The following is a 21,373-nucleotide window of genomic DNA, read 5'->3' on the forward strand; positions in this document are numbered from 1 at the left end:
AAGGTGGTCTTATTAAAGAGAGCAGCACAGAGCAGACCACTCCACAGACAGTGCAGCTCATCGTATTGTTGCAGTTCTACCTTTAAGGGGTTTAAGAAATGTGTATTAATATTTGGCTGGAATATTCATCTTATTTCTGGGAAAGAGGTGGTGACTTCCAGAAATGAATAACCCCATATCATTTTTCTCTCCTTGTATGGTCACATCCATAGGTTGCCATAACCATTGTAAATTGTCATGGTGTGAGTAGTGGTTGATTTTTACTATCTGAATGGATATAATGAGACTGTTAATCTGGATGCCATATTGGACCCAACTGGTTTGAACTAGTTCCTTCACCTGAATCTTGATCTTTAGTTTTGTTTGTTTGTTTGTTTGTTTTTTAGTCTACTCTCTGATGGGTGGAGCTAAGGCTTGCCACATACTATTTCAAGGACAGACGTAAGAATATCCTGAAAATTTGTCCTGGATGTCACAAAACAGAGTCATTCTCTTCTTTTCTCTCAGATGCTGTTGCATTAGCACTGGGCAAATCCGGCTCTGAACTGGAGCCCTCTGCCAGCACCCTTGTGGGCTTCCCATGTGAATCCCAAACAAGTGGACTTCAAAAAGATCATGGGCAATAGAATTAAAAGGTAAGTTTATTTTGGAAATGACAAAAAAAGAAGTCCAAGCATATGATGAGTCTTCAAAAGTTTTGTGGAAATGTGTATTATGAAAAAATTGTGCTTGGATTACGATTCTTTTTTTGCACCCAAATACTTGCTTTTTCTTTTTTTGACCATTTCACACATATACAGTTATTTTTGGTAATTAGTCATTCATATAATTTCTTTCAACGAAATAGTCCAATGGCAATGTAACATCTAAATATTTCCTGTGTGGTTACAAGATAATTAAGTTCATTTAGACTTTAAGCCATTTCCTCTCAACAGTTTATGCTCAGAAATAATTTTTTGCAGATTGCAATGCAAATAATTATACATTACTTTTTTTGTACTCTATTAGTTACCACAGATCAGAGAAAACATATGGTATTTGTCTTTTTGGGCCTGGCAAAAATCCTTGCTATATAATTACATTTTTCACAAACTTTTTGAAATATGATATACATGGACCAGTTAAAAAGTACAAGGACAGAAGTGACATCAATGGAAAATATAACTTTCTGCTCAATTTTTGCTATGAACCTAAAGCTATTATAAAACTGAAAGCTATTTATAAAAAGAGAAAAAGTGGGGAAACTTTGCAGTTTTTACTTGTCTTTGTCCCACTCACATCCCTGGTTCCACAATAATCCTTTGCTGCTCCTCCTTCTCCTTCTCCTTTAATGTTGTTTCAAAGGTTCACCTCTTAGTCCAGCCTCTGGAAGTGACCAGGGTGTTTCTTGTTTATTTGAGAGGCAGAGAGAGAGAGAGAGCATACACAAGCTCCTATTTGCTGATTGGCTTCCCAAATGCTCACAATGGAAGCCAAGAACCTGAGACTCAATCTCAGTCTCCCACGTGGGTGGCAGGAACCCAACTACTGGAGCCGTCAAACAGGAAGCTGGAGTCAGAAGCCTGAGCCAGGATTCAAACCCAGGCACTCCAATGCAGGATATGGGTATCTCAACCACTAGGCCACTGCGGGGGGCTTCAATTGAAGAGGAAATGAGGCCGCTAAACCTTTGCCGTACTTCCATGTTCCAGTGACTCAGCGTTTCCAACAACCCAAGATGGCCCCTGGGGGAGGTACCTAGCCTGACAGGAGACTTCCGTACTCGTGAACAGTTTGTGTCCTCAGCTGTGATTGGCCCTTGAGGGCATGCCCGGCTCGTGTCCTGCCTTACCATTCAGCTGGTTGGCTCAGTTCCCTTGTGCCCTGGACAGCCCCCTTTCTGTGTCTATAAAAGCTTTCCCCCTCCCAATAAAGTCGAGAACCCAGCTGCGCCCTGGGCGTTGACTGATCTCCCAGCTCTGGTGGGGTTCCTTGGCCGCCTACACTCATCATCCTGCTTGGCCCCCGAGCTCCCCAGGCTGGCCCTGAGGAGCTCTATCGGACCTGCTGCCCCGTGATGAGCAGCAGGCCACCAACCCTCAGCCAGCAGGCTTGAAGCCTGCAATCACAGCATGGAACCCTAGACCCAATTTCCATGGAAGCAGAGCAGAGCTTACTCTCAAAAAGTGTGTTTGTTCTAACGCGTCTGGGATTCATGAAGTGTTGAAGCAAGGTACTTACCTTTGTTTTTACCTAACTCAAACAAGAAACAGAAATAAAAGGCATATAAACTGGAAAGGAAGAAATCAGTCTACTCACAGATGATCTGATCTGATATATAGTAAAGGCTAAAGAATTCACCCCTTCCCCCCCCCCCCAGAAAAAAAAAAAACCAACCATGTTAGAGGTAATAAATAATTCAGCAAAGAGGCAGTATACAAGACCAATAGGCAAAGATCAGCTGCATTTCTTTCTATATACTAATATTGAACTCTCTGAAAATGAAATTAATAGTTCCATTTACAGTAACATCAAAAATAACATACTTGGAAATAAGTTATAGCAGGGCCAGTGCTGAAGTATGGTGGGCTAAGCCTCAACCTTTGGTGCCATCATCCCATATAGGAACCAGTTCCTGTCCTGGCTGCTCTTCTTCCGATCCAGCTCTCTGCTTAGGCGTGGGAAAGTAGCAGAAGATGGCCCCCAGGCTCAGGCCGCTGCACCCTTGTGGGAGACCAGGAAGAAGCTCTTGGCTCCTGGCTTTGGATTGGCCCGGCTCCAGCCTTTGCAGCCATTGGGGAGTGAACCAGCAGAGGGAAGAGCTTTCTTTCTATCTCTCCCTCTCTCTGTAAATAAATAAATATTTTAAAAAATAAGAAATAAGTTATAGCAAGGAGGCTTAAGACTTGAACACTAAAAATTTGAAACATTAATGAAAGGAATTTAATAAGATGTAAATAAATGGCAGTACACCCTGATTCCTGAATTAGAAAATTCAGTATTGTTAAGATGGTAATACTCCCCAAAGTCATGTATGTTTTCAGTGCTATCCCTCTCAAATTTCCAATAGCCATTTCCGCAGAAATGGAAAAGCAGATTCTGAAGTTGATTTGGGATCTCAAGGGACCTCAGATAACCAAAACAACTTTTGAAAAGAACAAACCATGCAGAGCCAGTGATGAAAACAGTGTTTTGCTGGCATGGGGTTGACATATGGACCAGGGGAATGGAGTTGAGAATGCCAGTTGATTTTCAGCAATGAGGGGAAAGAGTAGACTCTTTGGGGCAGGTGTTTGACAAGTCATTAAATTGCACCTTGGGACACCCATATTGGTGTGCCTGGTTTGAGCCCCTTCTGATCTAGCTTCTTGCCAGTGCACACACCAGGAGGCAGCAGATGAAAACTCAAGTGCTTGGGTCCCTGCCACCCACATGGGACACCTGGCTTGAGCTCCTGGCTCCTAGCTTCAGCCCAGCTCATCCCTGACTGTTGTGGGCATTTGAGGACTGAACCCATCCCTCCTCTCCCACCCTACCACCTTTCAAAGAAAAATAGATAAATAAATGCACAAAATGTTAAAGAGTTGCAGTCGCTGAAACAGAATTCTTATGTAGAATATTCATAGCACCACCATTTGTTATAGCCAAAAAGTAGAAATAATCCAAGTGTCTATTGTCTGACAAATGGATAAGAAAAATATGGTACAGCAATAGGTGGAATGTTATTCAGGCATAAAAAGGAATGAGGTACTGATATGTGGTATGGCATGGGTGAACCTTGAAAATATACTAAGTGAAAACAAATTTATAGTTCTACTTCTAACCCATAATTCATAAAGACAGAAAGTCGATCAGTAGTTGTCCAGTCTGGTGGGAAGGTGGAATGACCAAGTGAAGGGTACAAGACTTCCTTTCGGGATGATGAAAATGTTCCGGAGCTAGGTGGAGGTAATGGTTGTGCAACGTGGTGAGCATGCTGAATGTCACAGTACGCCTTAGAATGGTTAAAATGGAGCAAAGTGAAACTTCCTGCTTTCATTAGAATGAACCAAGATGACATCATCTTTAAATGAGCTAAAAAACAGAGGAACGTTCACATGCCTCAACTGCACTTCTTGCTGCAAGTGAGACCAAATTACATGTAGCTAAGCAATGGTTTATGAAAATGAGCTTGAATTGCGTACTGTTCCCTAAAGAACCTTCAAAAGAATTCAAAAATACTTGCAAGTTCTTTAAAACTTCAAGGATCTCAGAATTTCACTTAGTGAAGCAAAGCAGTATTTACGTAAATGAGCTCATAATCATGCATGTTCTCAAAGAACCTTCTTTCTTCTTTTTTTAAAGATTTCTTTTATTTATTTGAGTTACAGAGAGAGGTAGACAGAGAGGTCTTCCATCCGCTGGTTCACTCCCCAGATGGCTGCAATGGCCGGAGCTGTGCTGATCTGAAGCCAAGAGCCAGGAGCTTCTTCTGGGTCTCCCACATGGGTGCAGGAGCCCAAGGACTTGGGCCATCTTCTGCTATTCTACGCCACAGCAGAGAGCTGGATCAGAAGAGGAGCAGCCGGGACTAGAACCAGCGCCCATATGGGATGCAGCGCTTCAGGCCAGGGAGTTAACCTGCTGTGCCACAGCTCCGGCCCCCTCAAAGAACCTTCTTAGTGCTAGTCAGCTCAGAGTGAGATGAGCCTAGTCAGTATCTATAAAAATAAGCAGAGATCTCTGTTGAGAGCCAGAGTGAAGATAACTGTGGGTGAGGATCAGGGCTACAGAGACACTGAGAGTCAGAGTGAGGCTCAGGATGAAGCTACAGTGAGGGTGAGGGCAGGGTATTGGACATCTCAGGGTGAGAGTTAGCAATAGAGGGAAGAAGACCATAAAGATGAGCATGCATGAGAATGAGGGTGGGTGTCATTGTCAGGCTTGAGGAAGACTGGCTGTTGGGGTCAAGGTGAGAGTCAAGTTCTGCATAAGGCAGGGCTGGGGTGAGGTTCAGGATGAAAATGGTTCTGAAGAGGTAAGAAAAATCGCTGTGTTTCCTACTCTACTCTTGTGCACTTAGTACCGCACTCAACACAGAATACCTCACCTCTGCTCACCAAAACATGTTTGTGTTCCCCATCCCACACATGCAGGAAGGTCTCTGAGGAGGACCTGTGTGAGAGAGTCTTAGTCTCTGCTGTGAGGAGCAGGGATCCAGCCTCTGCTATGGGACATAGACACCTAGCCTCTGGAGCTGGAATCTGGCCTGGTGGTCTCAGTCAACACCACCTCTGTAGCTGGGGAAAGGGGGCCTCTATGTGCCAGGCCTGAGGAGCCCCACCATGAGTGAGGGGAATAGGACTGTGGGAGATGAACACATGTTTCTGACCTTGTTCACACATCACGTTTGCAGGCACTTAGGAGGCTGCTAAGGTTTGTTTCAAATGAATGAGTGATTTCAAGCTTGATTTCACAGAAACACCAAATTACTTTTGAGAATGCTTAAGTCTGTACTTGTTTTCACAGCAACTACTACATATGAATTACCTCTAAAGAGCAGTTGGAAGTCGCATTTGAAAATGAGTGACTTTGAACTTGATTTCATGTAAAATGTTTAGTATTATCTAGGTTTACTCTAGTTCCTCATGACAACTTAGGCTAAGGAATAATGACACAGTCCTTAGTACTCATTTTTATTTCCATAACTCATTTTTATTTGCTCTTTCTCACCATTTCTTAAAGGAGCATGTCTGATTTTTAGCCTTGTTTATAAGCATACTGCTTGTTTGTACACATTTACTTCATCTTCATTTTCATCAACTTGACTTCAGTAACTTTTGATTTACCTTAGCTATAAATGTGATGTGATGATGTTTTTACTTGGCCTACTTAATTTGCTCTAACTTATACTTAGGTGGTGGCTTTGAAGTGACTGTGTTCTGAGCTTATTTGCACATATAAATTTCAAACAGCACTTAAAACCCATACATTTTATTTTAAATTACTGATTTTTAAGCTTTGTTTCACACAAGCATGATTTGTTCTACTTTCCCATAGGAAGTTGGGTTTAGAAATAGAACCAGCTCTGTCTTCATTTGCTCTAAGTGGCAGTGCTATTTATAGGTGATGGGTCTTTCTGAGTAGTTTGTTAGCTGGTCATCTGAGCTAATGCGCTGTAGCTCACCATAAGTCAACATAGCTTAGTTTCAATTTTAACATAAGCTGCTTAGTTACGTGTGTATTTGCTGTAACTCACAATCAAAAGTTGCTTTTTAGATTAAAGCGAATCAGAGTCTGTAAAATTATACTGCTTAGATACATCTACGGTTGTTCTCAAAACAGCGCTTATCCTGATAGAGGACGTGAGGTTTGGAGCTTGGTCAGTGGCGCACGCTGCTGCCCTCCTCAGCCTCAGCTTCTCATTGTAGTCGGATTCTGTTTCCTCCTTGTTCGCCCGTGCCGCCAAGGCCAAGTCCAACGTGACCGACAGAGGGCGCACTACAGAACCGCCAGGGCTGATGCTGGCGAGCAAATTCCCAGGGCCTATTCCTTGGGTCCCAGGGCCGGGAGATCCGGGGGATGTGCCGGAGGGACCCCGGGCACCTTGGCAGAGGGCATGGAGGGTTTTCAAGAGGGACACCCCCGGTTCAGGCTGGTGCTCCCTGCTCTGGCCCTTGGCTGTGCCGTTCTTCTTCTTCTTCTTTTTTTTTTTTTTAAAGATTTATTTAAATGTCAGACTTAGAGATGGAGAGACAGGAAGAGAAAGATCTTCAATCCACTGGCTTACTCCCCAGATGGCCACAATGGCTGGGGCTGGGCCAGGTGGATGCCAGGAGCCAGGAGTTTCTTCCAAGTCTCCCAAGTGAGTGCAAGGGGCCCAAGCACTTGGGTCATCTGCTGCTGCTTTTCCAGGCCAAAAGCAAGGAGCTGGATCAGAAATGGAGCAGCCATGACTCAAACTGTTACCCATATAGGATGCTGGCATTGCTGGCAACAGCTTAACCTGCCACGCCACAGCACCAGCCTAGCCACGCCATTCTGTGTACAATAGCAGGAGAGGGGCTGGCCTCCACATCCATGCCGGCATGCAGGCACCTTCCAAGAGGAGACCCTCACCCCCTGGCCTTCTCTCCAGAGACCAGGAAAGTTGTCAGAATCAAAATAAGGTCACCTGTGTCAGCCCTCAACAGATAAGTCAGTAGTTAAAGCCATGAGGTAATGAAGAAAGGGTTATTAGGCCTAATTGCCTGATAGTAACTGTCACAAAAGATCCTACCAGAATCGCAGCATGACTCGGAAGCCATGGCAACCTCCACCAGCGCTGGGCAAGGACGCCTTCCCAGCAGTCCTTCAACACTCCCGTCACCTTGGAGACATACCAGCATGACAGGAGATATTGTTTCAGTAATGCTTTTGCCTTCAAAAACTTCCAGTTCCCTCAACCTCTTTGAATATATCCACACTGTACTGTGGCGTGCATATCCCCCTGCAATGGTCTGCTGCTCCCCAGTGAATAACATTACTCCTGGAGGATCTTTCTCTGTTGTTTAGGTTGCTGAGACTAAGTGATGACCCTTGCCTCAAGGGACCTGACCCCTCCCACCTGGTGCTCACAGGGGACTTGGTCCTGGCCGTGGCTGCAGAGTGACCTCGATCTCCTTGCTCAGGGACTGAGTGTCCACCATGGCTGCCAGCCACGGAGTGCCCAGTTTCCACCCCACCCCACCCCTGCAGAAGCTGAGACCTTGCTTCTCACCCAGAAGCAAAGTCCACAGCGTTGGCCTCAGTGACCTGAGTCCTGAGGCAGGAGCCCGTCCAAGCAGGAGTCCCCATGGGATCCCCGGGACTCTGGTGCTAGGGAATGGAGCTGGATGGTTGTTCGAGGGTGTGCACTAGATCTCTACAAAGCTGTCACTAAAAATAAAACAAAAGTGGATTCAGTGGGCTCCAGACCTTCTCCTCCCTCCTGCAGGTGCAGAGTTGGCTCTTGGAAGACACTGACCAAGTGGGAAGCTCCAGGCCCAAGGATGGTGGACACAGCCTGGGTGAGGGGAGGAGCTACACTGAACATAAGGGAATGGGATAGACATCCACAGATGAAGAGGGGGCTCTCATCTCCTCTTTCTCGGCTCCTCAAACCCTGGCAGCCAAAGCATATTCCCCAGGCAGGACATTGGGAAACTTTGCTCTGGGAATTCTTCCCTGTCCAAGAGAAAAGGCCCACAAACCCTAGGAGTAGGTGTCTCTCTGTCCTGCCTCACCACCCTACAGCCTGCTTCTCAGCCTACAGTGATTTTACCCTCCAGGGGACACATGGTGGTACCTGGAGACATTGTTGATTGTCTCACAGAGGGAGGGGAGGAGGTACAACAGGCATCTAGTAGGGCTGGTGTTAGTAGTGGGTTAAGCTACCACCTGCAGCACCAGCATCCAATACAAGTGCCGAGTCTTGGCTGCTCTACTTCTGATCCAGCTCTCTGCTAATGCACCTGGGAAAGCAGTAGAAGATGGCCCAAGTATTTGGGCCCCTGCACCCATATGGGAGACCCAAATGAAGCTCCTGGCTTTGGCCTGGCCCAACCCCAACCATTGTATCCATTTGGGAAGTGAACCAGATGGAAGATCTCTCTCTCTCTCGATCTCTCTCTCGATCTCTCTCTCTTTGTCTCCCCTTCTGTCTCTCAAACTTTGCCTTTTAAATAAATAAATGTTAGGGAAAAAAAGCCATCCTAGTAGGCAGAGGCCTGGGGTGCTGCCAAACATCTCATGATGTACAGGACAGCTTCACACCACAGAGAATAGTCTGGACCAAAATGGCAAAAATGTGGTGGATCTTGTAGTGCAGATGGTTAAGCTGTCTCTTGGAACACTTGCATCCCCCCTCAGAGTGCCTGGTTTAAATCCTGGCTATGCCAGCTTCCTGCTAATGCTCCTGGGAAGGCAGTGGAGGTTGGTTGGCCTATGTCCTTGGGTCCCTGTTACCCACATAGGAGACCTAGATGGAGTTCTGGGCTCCTGGATTTGGCCTGACCCAGCTCTGGCTGCTGTGGGTATTTGAGGAGTGAATCAGCAGATGGAAGATCTGTCTGTCTATCATGTAACTAGCTAGCTAACTAGCTGTCTTTCTCCCTCTTTGTGTCACCTTTCAAATAAATAAAATATAAATAAATATTTTTTAAAATGGCAATGATGCCAGGGTAAGAAACAGGTCCTGAAGGCCTGTGCACCTGCAGAAAGCTCCCATGTAGCTTTTTAGTGCCTCACAACTGAGTCTGGAAATCATGCATGTATAGGAATCTTGAAAACATATATGGAAAAGATGTACTGTGAAAACACTATCCATGGATTTCCACTTGTTTGCATTAAGGCAAACATCTATTCATCCCACTCTTCCACAAACTTTTTGAAGTACCCTCATATAGACAACCAGACATAGCGCCCCTCCCCCCAAGCAATAAATCCAGTATCAGAAGAGTGAGGAGCTAGCAGAGCCTGCCCAGGTGACAGGGAGAGCCAGGTTGTCCCTGGTGGGCACACGACCTCGATGGTGAAGCCCCCTGCCTCCTTCCCAGCTTCCTCTGCCTTAGTCCATGCTCACTGGGAGCACTCCAACCACAGGGCTGGTGGTTTCCCAGGGATCTTAAAATAGGGTGTGTACAGTTCATCGAAGATCTTTTTCCTGGCCCCAATGGTATGCATGAAGACCTTGATGGTCTATTTAATCGGATGAGCAGTGTCTTGCTAGAAGAGTAAATTATAGAAACAGAATGATAGACAGAATACAAAATATCAAAGTGGCCAGGGAACTTAAAGCTGTGAAGGTTGTCCCTGTTCGGGACTTTGTGCCCTGGACTGCACTAGAGCCACACCAGGTTGTTCTGAATGACTGGTGGTAAGTGACCGAAACCCACAGCCGGGGCTTAGTGCTGCTGTGGCAAATAGAGGAGTAGGAGCTGTTCCCCTCCTGGAGACAGATGGGACAAAGAACACAGCAGAGGTGGGGGTGGGACAGGTGACAAGGCAAGCACACCCCTGTCCACATGTCGGTGAAGCAGTGAAGTAGGAGTTTGGTGCAGGTGCATAGAGGAGAAGAGGTCAAGGAGCTCTTCCATGTCCTGGCGGAAGTGGGGCCCAGATACCCTGCAGGCCCAAGCACTGAGCTTATGAGCAATGACAAAAGTGAGAGTCCCACAGAACCCTCTCACGCTGCAGGACTTTGGGTGTCCCAGTTCTAGCCACACCTCACTCAGTCCCCAACAGACCCTTTGTAGGAGTCATAGCAGAATCACCCCACCCAACAGACAGGAAACAGAGGGAGAGAAATCTTCAGGGTCTGGCTCTGGTCCATGGTAGTGGCAGGGGCCAAAGAGGGATTTGTACCTGTCAGAGTCCAGCAACACCTCTGAGTGGAGTTGGACTTTCCTTATCACCCATGTGCTTTGAGAAGAGTTCTTGTTATGAACCATCCAGAAGTAACAGACCCTCTGAATCTTGACTTGCTCCTGTCTTTCCCTTCGGCCTCTGGCATGGTGGCAGAGGAAGCCAACCAATTAAAAGCATGACCCAAAGTCACCATTTGCTGCAGTTTGCCTTGTGGGCTGCGTGGGAGGCATCTCTCAGTCTGCCCGGCTTTTGGATGTGGAAGCAATCGCTCCTTACTACCAGGCCCCATATACTGAGTGTGGGTCTAACTTTTTTTTTTTTTTGACAGGCAGAGTGGACAGTGAGAGAGAGAGACAGAGAGAAAGGTCTTCCTTTTGCCGTTGGTTCACCCTCCAATGGCTGCCGTGGCCGGCGCATCGCGCTGATCCGAAACCAGGAGCCAGGTGCTTTCCCTGGTCTCCCATGCGGATGCAGGGACCCAAGCACTTGGGCCATCCTCCACTGCACTCCCGGGCCATAGCAGAGAGCTGGCCTGGAAGAGGGGCAACCAGGACAGAATCCGGCGACCCCGACCGGGACTAGAACCCGGTGTGCTGGCGCCGCAAGGCGGAGGATTAGCCTATTGAGCCACAGTGCCGGCCGTGGGTGGGTCTAACTTTTTAAGAGCCCCTGAAAAGCAAGACATTTCTGCCTCACCTTCAGTGCTAACCAAGAAAAGCAGGGAGAACTAACTAGCTTCTCAAAGAAGGCTGAGGAACTCCCCACCTGTGATGTGCGTTCCAAGGCTTGTCGGGGACACGCTGCTGCCATCCGTATCTCCCAAGCCCCCTGCCACTCGGTGCCGAAGCAGGGAGCACTCTGGTGTGGGTTAGTAGGTGAAGGGCCGTGGCCTTGTGGCAGTGCCGGCTCACATTGTCCAGCTGGGGTGTTACTGCTGCGAAACTGGATCCTCTCCATTGTGCTGGTTTACAACGTCCTGTGAGAGATACTGGATGTTTTGTAAGCAGATAGCCATAGCTAATTATATATATACATATACTTTTAATTGGAGAGATAAGTTGACAAGAGGGTCCAAGAATCTTCCCCTTTTAATAGGGTTTTGTGAAGAAAGCACTACACTAGTTTTGGATGGAGGGCCTATGACTTTTGATTGAGATTGCACAATACTTTTGTTGCTATTATGTTGAGTTTTAGGGTTTTATTTTGATCAAGCCACTCAAATGAAAGAGACTTAGTACAGGAATACTATCCTTTTAAAAATAAATTTTATTTATTTAAAAGGCAGAACACGAATGAGAGAAAGAGAGAGAACCTCCATCCACTGGTTCGCTGCCCCAATAGGCTCAATGGCTGGATCCCGGCCAGGTCAAAGCCAGGAGCCAGAAACTCCATCCTGATCTCCCATGTAAGTGACAGGGGCCCAAGCACTTGGGCCATGCTCTGCTGCCTTCCCAGGGCATTAGCAAGGAACTTGGTCAGAAGCAGAATAGTCAGGACTCAAACCTGTGCTCAGATATGGGATGCCAGCACTGGCACTGTGGCATAGTAGTTTAATCCTCCACCGGTGCTGGCATCCCGAATGGGCACCAGTTCGAGTTCTGCTGCTCCTCTTCTGATCCAGCTCTCTGCTAATGGCCTGGGAAGGCAGTAGGAAATAGCCCAAGTTATTGGGCCCCTACACCCACATGGGAGACCCAGAGGAAGCTCCTAGCTCCTGTCTTTGGATCCCAGCTCCTACCATTGCCGACATCTGGGGAGTGAACCAGCAGATACGGGATGCCAACATCAAAAGCAGTAGCTTAACCCCTGATCCAAAATGCCAGAACCAGGCTTAATTTTAGCAATAGGAACATTCACTGTCTTGATAAAATAAAACCACTTCAAAAATATTATGCTGCAGGACAGCATTTACTTATGTTGACTTAACTGTGTTCAAACTAGATTTTTTTTTAACCTGCAAAGGTGTGAAATCAAGAAGCTTTACATTACAGGATGTTGAAATCACCACAAAGAAAAGGCAGTTTTTTTAAAAAAAAGGAATTTATTAATGGTTTTAATTCATTTTTATTTTAAAAAAAATTTATTTATTTGAAAGAGTGACAGAGGAAGGGAATAAGAGAGAGAGAGAGAGAGAGAGAGAGAGAGAGAGAGAGAGAGAACCCTGTCCACTGGTTCTCTTCCCAAATGGCCACAACTGCCAGGGCTGGACCAAGCTGTTAGGACTAACGTTTGTGATGGCAATGTTGCAAGTGGTCCCTTAACCTGCTACGTCACAACACTGACCCTGAAAAAGCAAATGTTGATGGAGCAGAACTCAAAGGCAGACTAGTGGAAGAACTGTCTTAGAAGCTTGAATATTTTCCTCGTCACCAGCTGTTGAGGGATAGTGCGTTCTCAGAGTCGAGCTGTTGCCACACTGTGTTTCCTCAAGATAAGCACAGAGCTTGTCTTCTAACAGCAATCTCAAGATGGGCTCATGCACACTGCCCCCCTCTTCTCTGAAAGAAATTACCACCTGTGCCAGGGCAAGTCAGATGCCCATCCCCTGTGCCTCTCACCACCCTCCCTGGGGTAGCCAGCAATGATGGCAGTGCCTGGCAAGAAGCCCCTCTGTTTTCTTGGAATGATATTAAATAGCAGAAATGAAGAACTCCATAGTCCAGTGCACTGAACCACGTGACTTTCCTCCCTTTTTCAACAAAGGACCCTGTGTTTTCTTTTTGCATGGAGTCTCACAAACTATGTAGCCAGCATGACTGCTTTTACTATTAGCCCTTAGGGGCAGGGGAGTGAGTGCCAGAGAGAAGGCAGTCGAATCCCGGTAGTCACTGGACACTAGGGTGACAGGCATGTTTTGATCCAGAGATACTTGAGCTCCTGGTCCAAGCAGGTGAACCAGTGCAGGGCAGGCCACGGCCGCCCCACCCTCTTCTCAGATCCCATCATTCCCTTGGGCTGCACGGGCATTCTTGCCCCTGCCCTTGTCTGCCCTGTGCCCTTCATCCCCACCAGTCCAGCTCCCAGATTTCCCGCTCAGCCCATGGCAGAGGGATGTGAGGCTCTTGCCCTGGCCTAGAAAAGGCCATGCTAGGCCTAGTGCCTGGCAGTAGTCCCACGGTGGGCCTGGAGGACAGCTCTTGGGGAAGGAGGAGACAGCAGCCAGGACAGGGCAGGGCAGGGTGGAGAGCAAGGGCCTGCTGGACAGTGGCTTCCGCCTGACCTACAGGGAGCTCAGAGTATGAATGACATCACAAAGTCACCATTCCTTTTAGCAAAGGGACCAGGCCACCATTCCTCCATGTCAATCCGCTAGGGCTGCAGGCTGACCCAGGACTGGGGAAGGGAGGTTTGCTTGGGGCTCCTCCCTAAGAGGAGTCAGATGCAGGCCTTCAGCCTGGATGTCTGCACTTGCACTGAGTGGGAATCCGGACAGGACACCAGCAGTGTCCACTGCAGAGTCCAGTCCTGAACAACAAGGAAGCTGAGGCCCAGAGTCAGCATGACCTTCCCAACATCCTTGGTCAAAGCCACGTATCCCAGCTTCCAGATGCTATCAGCCTCTGCCACAGACCTGCCCAGGGGACGGTGGGCTCTGCAGCTTTTCATTCCTTCCATCTGCACACTGGGTGACCACACGGCCTCGCCAGGCTGTGGTGAGGTGCAGGAATGTCTGGTAGGAGAGCCCCTGTGGAGCTAGCACGGAGCAGTGTGCCATGCATGTGCCATGTGGGGAGAGTCCACAATATTTTCTACTCCCTGGCATGAAGGAGTCTTACCCCTACCCAAATGTCCAAATGTGTGGTGATCTTAGGAAGTGCTGGAATGGATATCATGGGCAAAGAGAAAAGCAAATTACCTGGCCCCAGCAGGTGTTTATGCTTCTATGGGGGGAGGAGGAGCGATGTGGCATGTCACTCAGTGTAGACAGGTAGGCACTGGCGAGGAAGGTGGTGAGGAAGCCCGACCTCCCCCAGTTACAGGGAGCCAGGAAGGGCAGGTTCCTCCCTGCACAGTGGGAGCAGGGGCCTGACTCCTCCTTCCTCTGCTCCAGACCACCCTAGAGCTGCAGTTAGCGACGCTGGCCCCACTTTGACAGGGCCCTGCAGAGGACAGCCTGGTGGGCAGAGTCCCCTCACTGCTCTTGTGCCCTGGCCTGGGGGGGCCACTGCAGGAGCCAGGTGGGTCAGAAATGGAGGTGAAGTGACTGAGAACAAAGGTGAAGAGCTTGAGCTGACCTGGGGCTGTGCATTTCAGATGGCCCCACCCAAGGCAGGTCCTGTGCCCTCCTCCCTTCGCCCAGGCCACAGGGAGACCACATGGGACCACTCTTCCTTCTGACCCCCTTGGAAACAGGGCATGAGCAGGCTCAGGGGCCTGGGTAGAGGCTGAGACTGTCCTTGACACCCACAGGAGGCTCGCCCTGGGGAAGGTACTTTTGTTATGCCTTGTTTTTGACTTTGGTTTATCCAAAAACAAACAGCAAAGGAAAATGAAATTTTATATATAAAGTCAAAATAATTTGTTCCACAAAATCCTTTGGCATGCCAGTGAGAGTCATAGAAATTCTCAGAACATAGATCTTAAAGGCATTAAATATCTGTCACGTCATGACACATGTGCTTCCTAATAACTAAACAACAAGATCTTGCAGCAAGTCTGTAATCATTATGATTTCAAAGTAGTGATAAGCATAAACGGTATTTTGAGATATCCCCTGACAGCTTAATGTGACATAAAAATATCTGTGTTGGGACAAAATCACATGTTTTTGTCTTCAATCATAATTGAGAAAAATGGCAAGTCTCAGTTAAAGGGCTGGGGAAAATGAACATGCAGTGGTGTCTATGGCACTCTTCACAGATCCCCAGAATCACATCCACAGCTCTGGGAATGCCAGGGACCCCAGGTTAAGAACCTTGAACTCCAAAGCCTGTGGCCACCTTCCAGAGGGTTCCTCAGATTTTCTCTTAAAAAAAGTATAGGGGGCCAGTGTTGCCCATCTGGTAAAGCCACTGCCTGCAACACTAGCATCTCATATGGGTGGCTGTTTGAGTCCCAGCTGCTCCACTTTCAGTCCATTCCCCTGCTAGTGCACCTGGGGAAACAGTGGAAAATGGCCCAAGTGCTTGGGTCCCTACACCCATGTGGGAGACCCACATGGCTCCTGGCTCCTGGCTCCTGGCTTCTGGCTTCTGCTTGGCCCAGCCCTGGTCATTGTGGCCATTTAGGGAATGAACCAGCAGATGGAAGACACATCTTCCCTCCCTCCCTCCCTCCTTCCCTCCCTTTTTCTCCCCCTCTTTCCCTCTCTCCCAAACTCTGCCTTTCAAATAAATAAATCTTTAAAAAATTTATTTATTTTAAAAATAGAGTTACAGAGAAGAGAGATATCTTCTATCCACTGGTTCACTCCCCAGATGACTACAATAGCAGGACTGGACCATGCTGAAGCGAGGAGCCTGGAATTCCATCTGGGTCTCGAACATGGGTTCAGGGACCATTATCTTTGGGCCATTATCCTCCACTGCTCTCCCAGGCACACTGGCAGGGAGCTAGATTAGAAGTGAAGCAGCTAGGACTCGAACCTGCCCTCATATGGGATGCAGGTGTTGTAGGTGGCAGCTTAACTCACTGTGCCACAATGCCATGCCCATTCAGAATCTCTTGTAAGGATTTTCAAAGCAAGCAGATCCATCCTCCTGGAGGCTGGGTGATGAGAAGTCAGCAGGTGGCCCGAGACTCGTGGGTCAGGATACTGGGGACAGGTCTGTGAGGCCTAGCCTAGACCTACAATTCCCACTCCCAGTGTTCATCCTGAAAATCTGCATTTTTAATGGATGCCCAGGGGTAACTTGAACAAAGTCATAGAATTCCTCTGGTGCCTTGTCCCAGCTGGAGTATCAAGATGTTGGGAAAGAGCCCTGGGAGGCTCCTCCCACCTTTGCTGGCTGGTGTGCAAATGGCATCACTGCCAGGAGAGGGCCTGTGGCTCCTGGCCCCTCCAGGGCCCCTCGTGTGTAAGTGATGCCTGAAACGTGACGCCAGCGCCCCTCCGCAGGGAAACCTGAGCAGAGGAGTGTGCGGCCGGATTGATGGGCCGGGAGCTGGCTGCCTCCCTCCCCGCCTCTCTCCACATTCAATCTCTAAGAAGCCAGGGAGCACTGGCTACTGCCGGGGCCAGGAAGGCAGGCGGGCAAGCATGAGGGCAGGAAAGTGCCGCTGGCTGGAGGCGAGCATGGACAAGCAGGCTGTGTGAGCCCACGCAGGGGTCCCGGGAGTCCTGCCACCATGAGCCTCCAGCCCAAGGGCCTGGAGGATGAAGGTGAGTCTGCACCCTCATCCTTGTGGGGCCCACCACCGGGTTCCTGGGCACTAGTGGGCACAGGGAAGCAGATGTGGTCTACACAGAGGGGCACGAGCTACATGCTGGGCGACCTCAGTCTGCTCACTCAGCCCCTCTGGGCCTCGTCTGCGAGGTGGAAGGACCGTGCTCAGCACCTGTGTGACTGTGAGTGCTGGATGCCATCATGACCTCAGAGCCTGCAGGGTCACTGACCTCTTGCTGTCTCCGTTACGGTTGCCTTTTCCTTGGCAATCGCCTCAGCAGATGTCTGTCTGTATGCCTGCTAGCCTGTCTGTCTGTGTGAGGCAAGGGGATGGAGGAGGTTCTGATGTCATGACTTCCCCAAGGTGTCAGGGAAATGCCACAGACTGGGGACGCAGAGCTTGACAAGCCAATCACCTGGAGCAGGTTCCAGTCCCAGGATTCCCATGGTGAAATGGGGGTGCTGTCGGGGGCAGATTTTCCAAGGACATTGACTTACGCCGGATCCCATTTCTTACAGCCCGAGGAGGGAGAGGGCGGGTGAGGAGCAGCTGTCCGCACACAGGTGAGGCGGGGGATGGGTTCCTGGGGGGCCTGCCATTCCAGCTCAGCTCCACCAGCCCAGTTGTCCACCCACCCACCCCACATCCTCCTTCATCCTCCCTCTCCCTGGAGGCAGGCATTTAATCAGGGAGAGGCCTCAGGGCCGGGCAGAGAGAACCAGCACTCAGCCCTGGGCGTCAGGGAGACGCCAGGAGTCAGTGATGCTTTGAGCGGGGCCCTGGGCAGCAGTGAACGTTGTCCAGGCTGGAAGCCCTGCTCTCACTCTCCCGCAGGTACCAGCGGTGGTGGGGACTCGGGGCCTTCCCCTTGGGGCTGGGACTGCAGCTCTTCCCTGGGGCAGGCGCGGGGCCTGCTGGGAGTCACCTGTGGGTAAATCACCTTGCATGGGACTGAAGTAGAAGCTCCTTTTGCTGAAAACACAAGCCTTTTCCCTCTGCGATGAGTCTCCCTCTCTGCTGCTGCTATTTTTCCATTTCCCATAGACAAGAGGAACTGGGTCTGAATTTTCACTTCAGGGATCCTCACAAGCAAGGGGATACAGTGAAGTTAAATCTTGGGAATCCATCAAATTAAAAGTCCAATTATATAAAGACTTCTTTTTTTTTTAAATATTTGTTTATTTATTTGAAAGGCAGAGTTACAGACAGAGAGGGATTGCCCATCCACTGGTTCACTCCCTAAATGGCCACAACAGTCCAGGTTGGGTCAGGCTGAAGCCAGGAGCCAGGAGCCAGGAGCTTCCTCTGGGCCTCCCACATGGGTACAGGGGTCCAAGCACTTGGGCCACCTTCCACTGGTTTCCCAGGTGCATTAGCAAGGATGTGGACCAGAAGTCAAGCAGCTGGGACTCAAACCAGTGCCCATAGGGGATGCCAGTGCTGCAGGCGGCAGCTTAACCCACCATGCCACAACGCTGGCCCTCTTCTATTCTTTCATTAATTAATAAAACAATTTAAAAGGCAGAGTAACAAAGAGAGGGAAAAAGAGACCTCCCATTTGCTGGTTCACTCCCCAAATAGCAGCATCTGGGGTTGGAAGAGACTGAAACCAAGAGTCAGGAAGTCCATCAGGGTCTCCCACAGGGTGGCAGGAACTCAAGTACTTGAGCATCATCTGCTGCATCCTAGGTGCGTTAGCAGAGTTGGAGCAGCTGATACAGGATGCAGGCATTCCAAGCTCACCTGCACAGTACCTGACCACTCTAAAGCTCCTCTGAGCTCACCTCTGAGGGGACCTAGTATCCTATTCCTTCTGTTTATACTCTACAAGGAGGGAAAAAAAATGTCTGAGAATACAGAGCTCTCTTCTCAAAATCATTACAATCTGCTCTCCCATCAGTTGAAATGAAGGATCACAGCTCTCCCTCCTCCATAGCATCTGGCAGGTGCATGGAGCCATTAAGATCACCACAGTGGAGGACGGGCCAGACCCGCTGGCTCTTCTAGCTTCCGCTCAGCCTGGCTTGTGCTCTGTGAATTCTGTGACTCAGCCAGGTCCATAAACATGAGGAGGCCTCTTAGGTTCAAGGGAGCTGTGCTATGCTTGGAGGGCTTCCTAGCAAGACAGCTGCCTGTTGAGCTCCTAAATTATGCATCAAGTGGAGTGCATGGAAAAGTGGCGATGAAAGAAAAACATATCAAACCAAACAGCGTGTTTTCTCTGTAGACAAAGTTTGGGGAAGATTCAAGGGCAAATGTTTTCCGCACCCCACACGAATTTCCTTGAGTTGGGGAATGAGGTTACAACAGGAAAACAATTTGTGAACCCCACATTATATCTACCATGCTTGGAAGAATGCTGGCTATAGTTCTTTACCAAAATGAAAACCCTCCTATTGGTTGATTGGAGCCATGTACAGAATTCAGAAGAGGATGCAAACATATATTAATGACTTTCTCACCTTTTAAGCCATGTGGAGCTAGTTTTGATGGAAGCCTGGGAGCACCTTCTCCCTGCTCCTTGCCTCTGCGTCTGCTTCTCTGTCCTCTCTGAGCACTTGGCTCAGCCCTAGAGTTCCCCTCAGTCACACTGTTTCGCTCCAACACCCCCCCCCCCCTTCCCAAGAAGGGGCTGAAGCCTTCCGAAGGAATGGAGAGGAGCATTTATTTACATAACAAATCAGGTCTCACTGACTGGGACTAGCTGGCTTCCTAACTTAGATGAGTTATGCCAAATGGTCTTTCTTTACATTGCCTTGCCAAAGACCCTCTTCTTATAGGGGATGAGGAAGAGGAAAAAGAGGATGATGTAGGAGTGGGCTAAGAAAATCCACCCTGTCGCACATACAGTTACCTATCTTTGAATCCTTAAGTAGCACTCCCATACTTCTGAGTGCACCTATACTAGTTACTTCACTGGTTCCTGTAGAAAACTCAGCGATTGAAAACCAAATCCCAAAGGTTGCTAATGTCAGGGTCACTCCTGTCTCATACCTCTTGTGTTCACAGCAAGTGACGCTTCCCCAGACCTTGCCTACAGCTACTGGGGACCAGTTCCCAGCCCACATCACCCTGTGCTGTGCTGCCACTGTGATCTTTTAATGCAGATCTCACCCTACAAAATGTGCTGCCAGATCACACCCTCACTCCAGAGTATGTCGTGTGAGCATGAGGATTGTTTTGAGCTGAAGGCAATTACTGTTGTCCTCCCTTACCTGCCATTTCACTTTCAGTGGTTTCAGTTGCCCATGATCAACTATAGTCTGAAAATACTAACGGAAAATTCCAGAAATAAGTGATTCAGATGTGTCTAATTGCATGCCATTCTTAGTAGTGTGATGAGATCTCTCGCTGTCCCCCTCCATCCTGCTGAGGATGTGAATTAGTGCTTTGTCCAGTGCATCCACCCTGTATACACTACCCTCCTGTTAGTCACTTTATAGCCATCTCAATTATTAGATCAGCTGTCATGGTATGGCCTTGCTTGTGTTCAAATCACCCTCATTTTACTTAATAATGGCCCCAGGGTGAAAGAGTAGTGATATATGGGTCGGTATTGTGGCAAAGCAGGTTAAGCTGCCTCTTGTGATGTGGGCATCCCATATCAGAATGCTGGTTCAAGTCCCTGCTACTCCACTCCCATCTAGCTCCCTGCTAATGAGTCTGGGAAGGCGGTGGAAGACGGCCCAAGCAGTTGGGTAGTTATCACCCATAGGATGGTATAGGATAGGAGATCAGGATAGGGTTTCTGACTCCTGGCTTTGGCCTGGCCCCAACCTGATTGTTTCAGCCATTTTGAGGAGTGAAACAGTGGTGGAAGATTCTCTCTCTCTCTCTCTTTCTCTTCCTCTTCCTCTCTTCCTCTCTTTCTCTCTCTCCCGCCTACCTCCCTCCATCTCTGTAATTCTGCCTGTCAAATAAATAAATGAATCTTTTTTTAAAAAAATCTTGTTTTGGGAGTGTCGAGTCATGATGCTCACTCTCAGATACCAGTCCTGGAGCTGTGTTCATTAACACTCTAATTAAAGGATTAACATCTCCATGTTAAAAAGACTCATACAGGGTAAGTGATTTGCTCAAGGATGCCCCAGCTAAGAAGTGATGGGGAAGTTGGTTATTAACACCAGGGCCTCTTGGTTGTAGCTGTATTCTATCTGTAAATGCCTGTATGGATGGTTGTGCTTGAACTTGCTGTTGGGGAAGCTGTTGTGGGAAGTTCATACTGCAGAGGAAACTCTCCCCCGCTGGATATTTGTTGATGCCACAAAGACAACATTTAAATAAAAAGAAAAACCAGTTCAGTGTTGGGAACAGGGCTTAAACTTGGCAGGGCAGCTCTCAGCACCACCCCTTCCTCACACCAGGAAAGGCACGTCAGCATTCAGCCTGAGCCAGGCCTTCGTGGCTCCGTGGTCCAGCCTCACCAGAGGCCCACACCTGGCCTTGGCCCTGAGGGTTGGCCCATGACTCAGCTCGTACCCAAAGACCTGAGGGTTCAGGCAACAGTATGGGAGAGCCACCCATCAGAGGAGGCAGGTAATTCTGACTCCAGACTTCCTAAATTTGTGGACTTGGGAGCTCTAGAGGAGAAAAGATTAATCCCTTCACCCATCACAAGGTTCATGGCAGAGACCTCCTATAACAAGACAGACTAATGAGAAAAAATACAGATTTACTTAATGTAACTTTTATGTGACATGAG

At 48.6% G+C, this 21,373-nt stretch overlaps 1 protein-coding gene across 2 annotated transcripts in view; it reads left to right on the forward strand.

Moving 5' to 3' along the window:
- Positions 1-16,632: 16,632 nt before the first annotated feature.
- TMC2 (transmembrane channel like 2) overlaps positions 16,633-21,373 on the forward strand; it is a 59,514-nt gene continuing 54,773 nt past the window's right edge. The window contains exons 1-2 of one of the 2 annotated variants that reach the window (XM_002710874.4): positions 16,633-16,666; positions 17,190-17,234. In XM_002710874.4, coding sequence (XP_002710920.2) covers positions 16,633-16,666; positions 17,190-17,234 — 79 coding nt within the window. The remainder of the gene's footprint in view (positions 16,667-17,189; positions 17,235-21,373) is intronic. The other variant, XM_051845199.2, reaches the window with a different exon arrangement.

Source organism: Oryctolagus cuniculus, chromosome 11 (assembly GCF_964237555.1).
Source record: "Oryctolagus cuniculus chromosome 11, mOryCun1.1, whole genome shotgun sequence".
NCBI lineage: Eukaryota > Metazoa > Chordata > Mammalia > Lagomorpha > Leporidae > Oryctolagus > Oryctolagus cuniculus.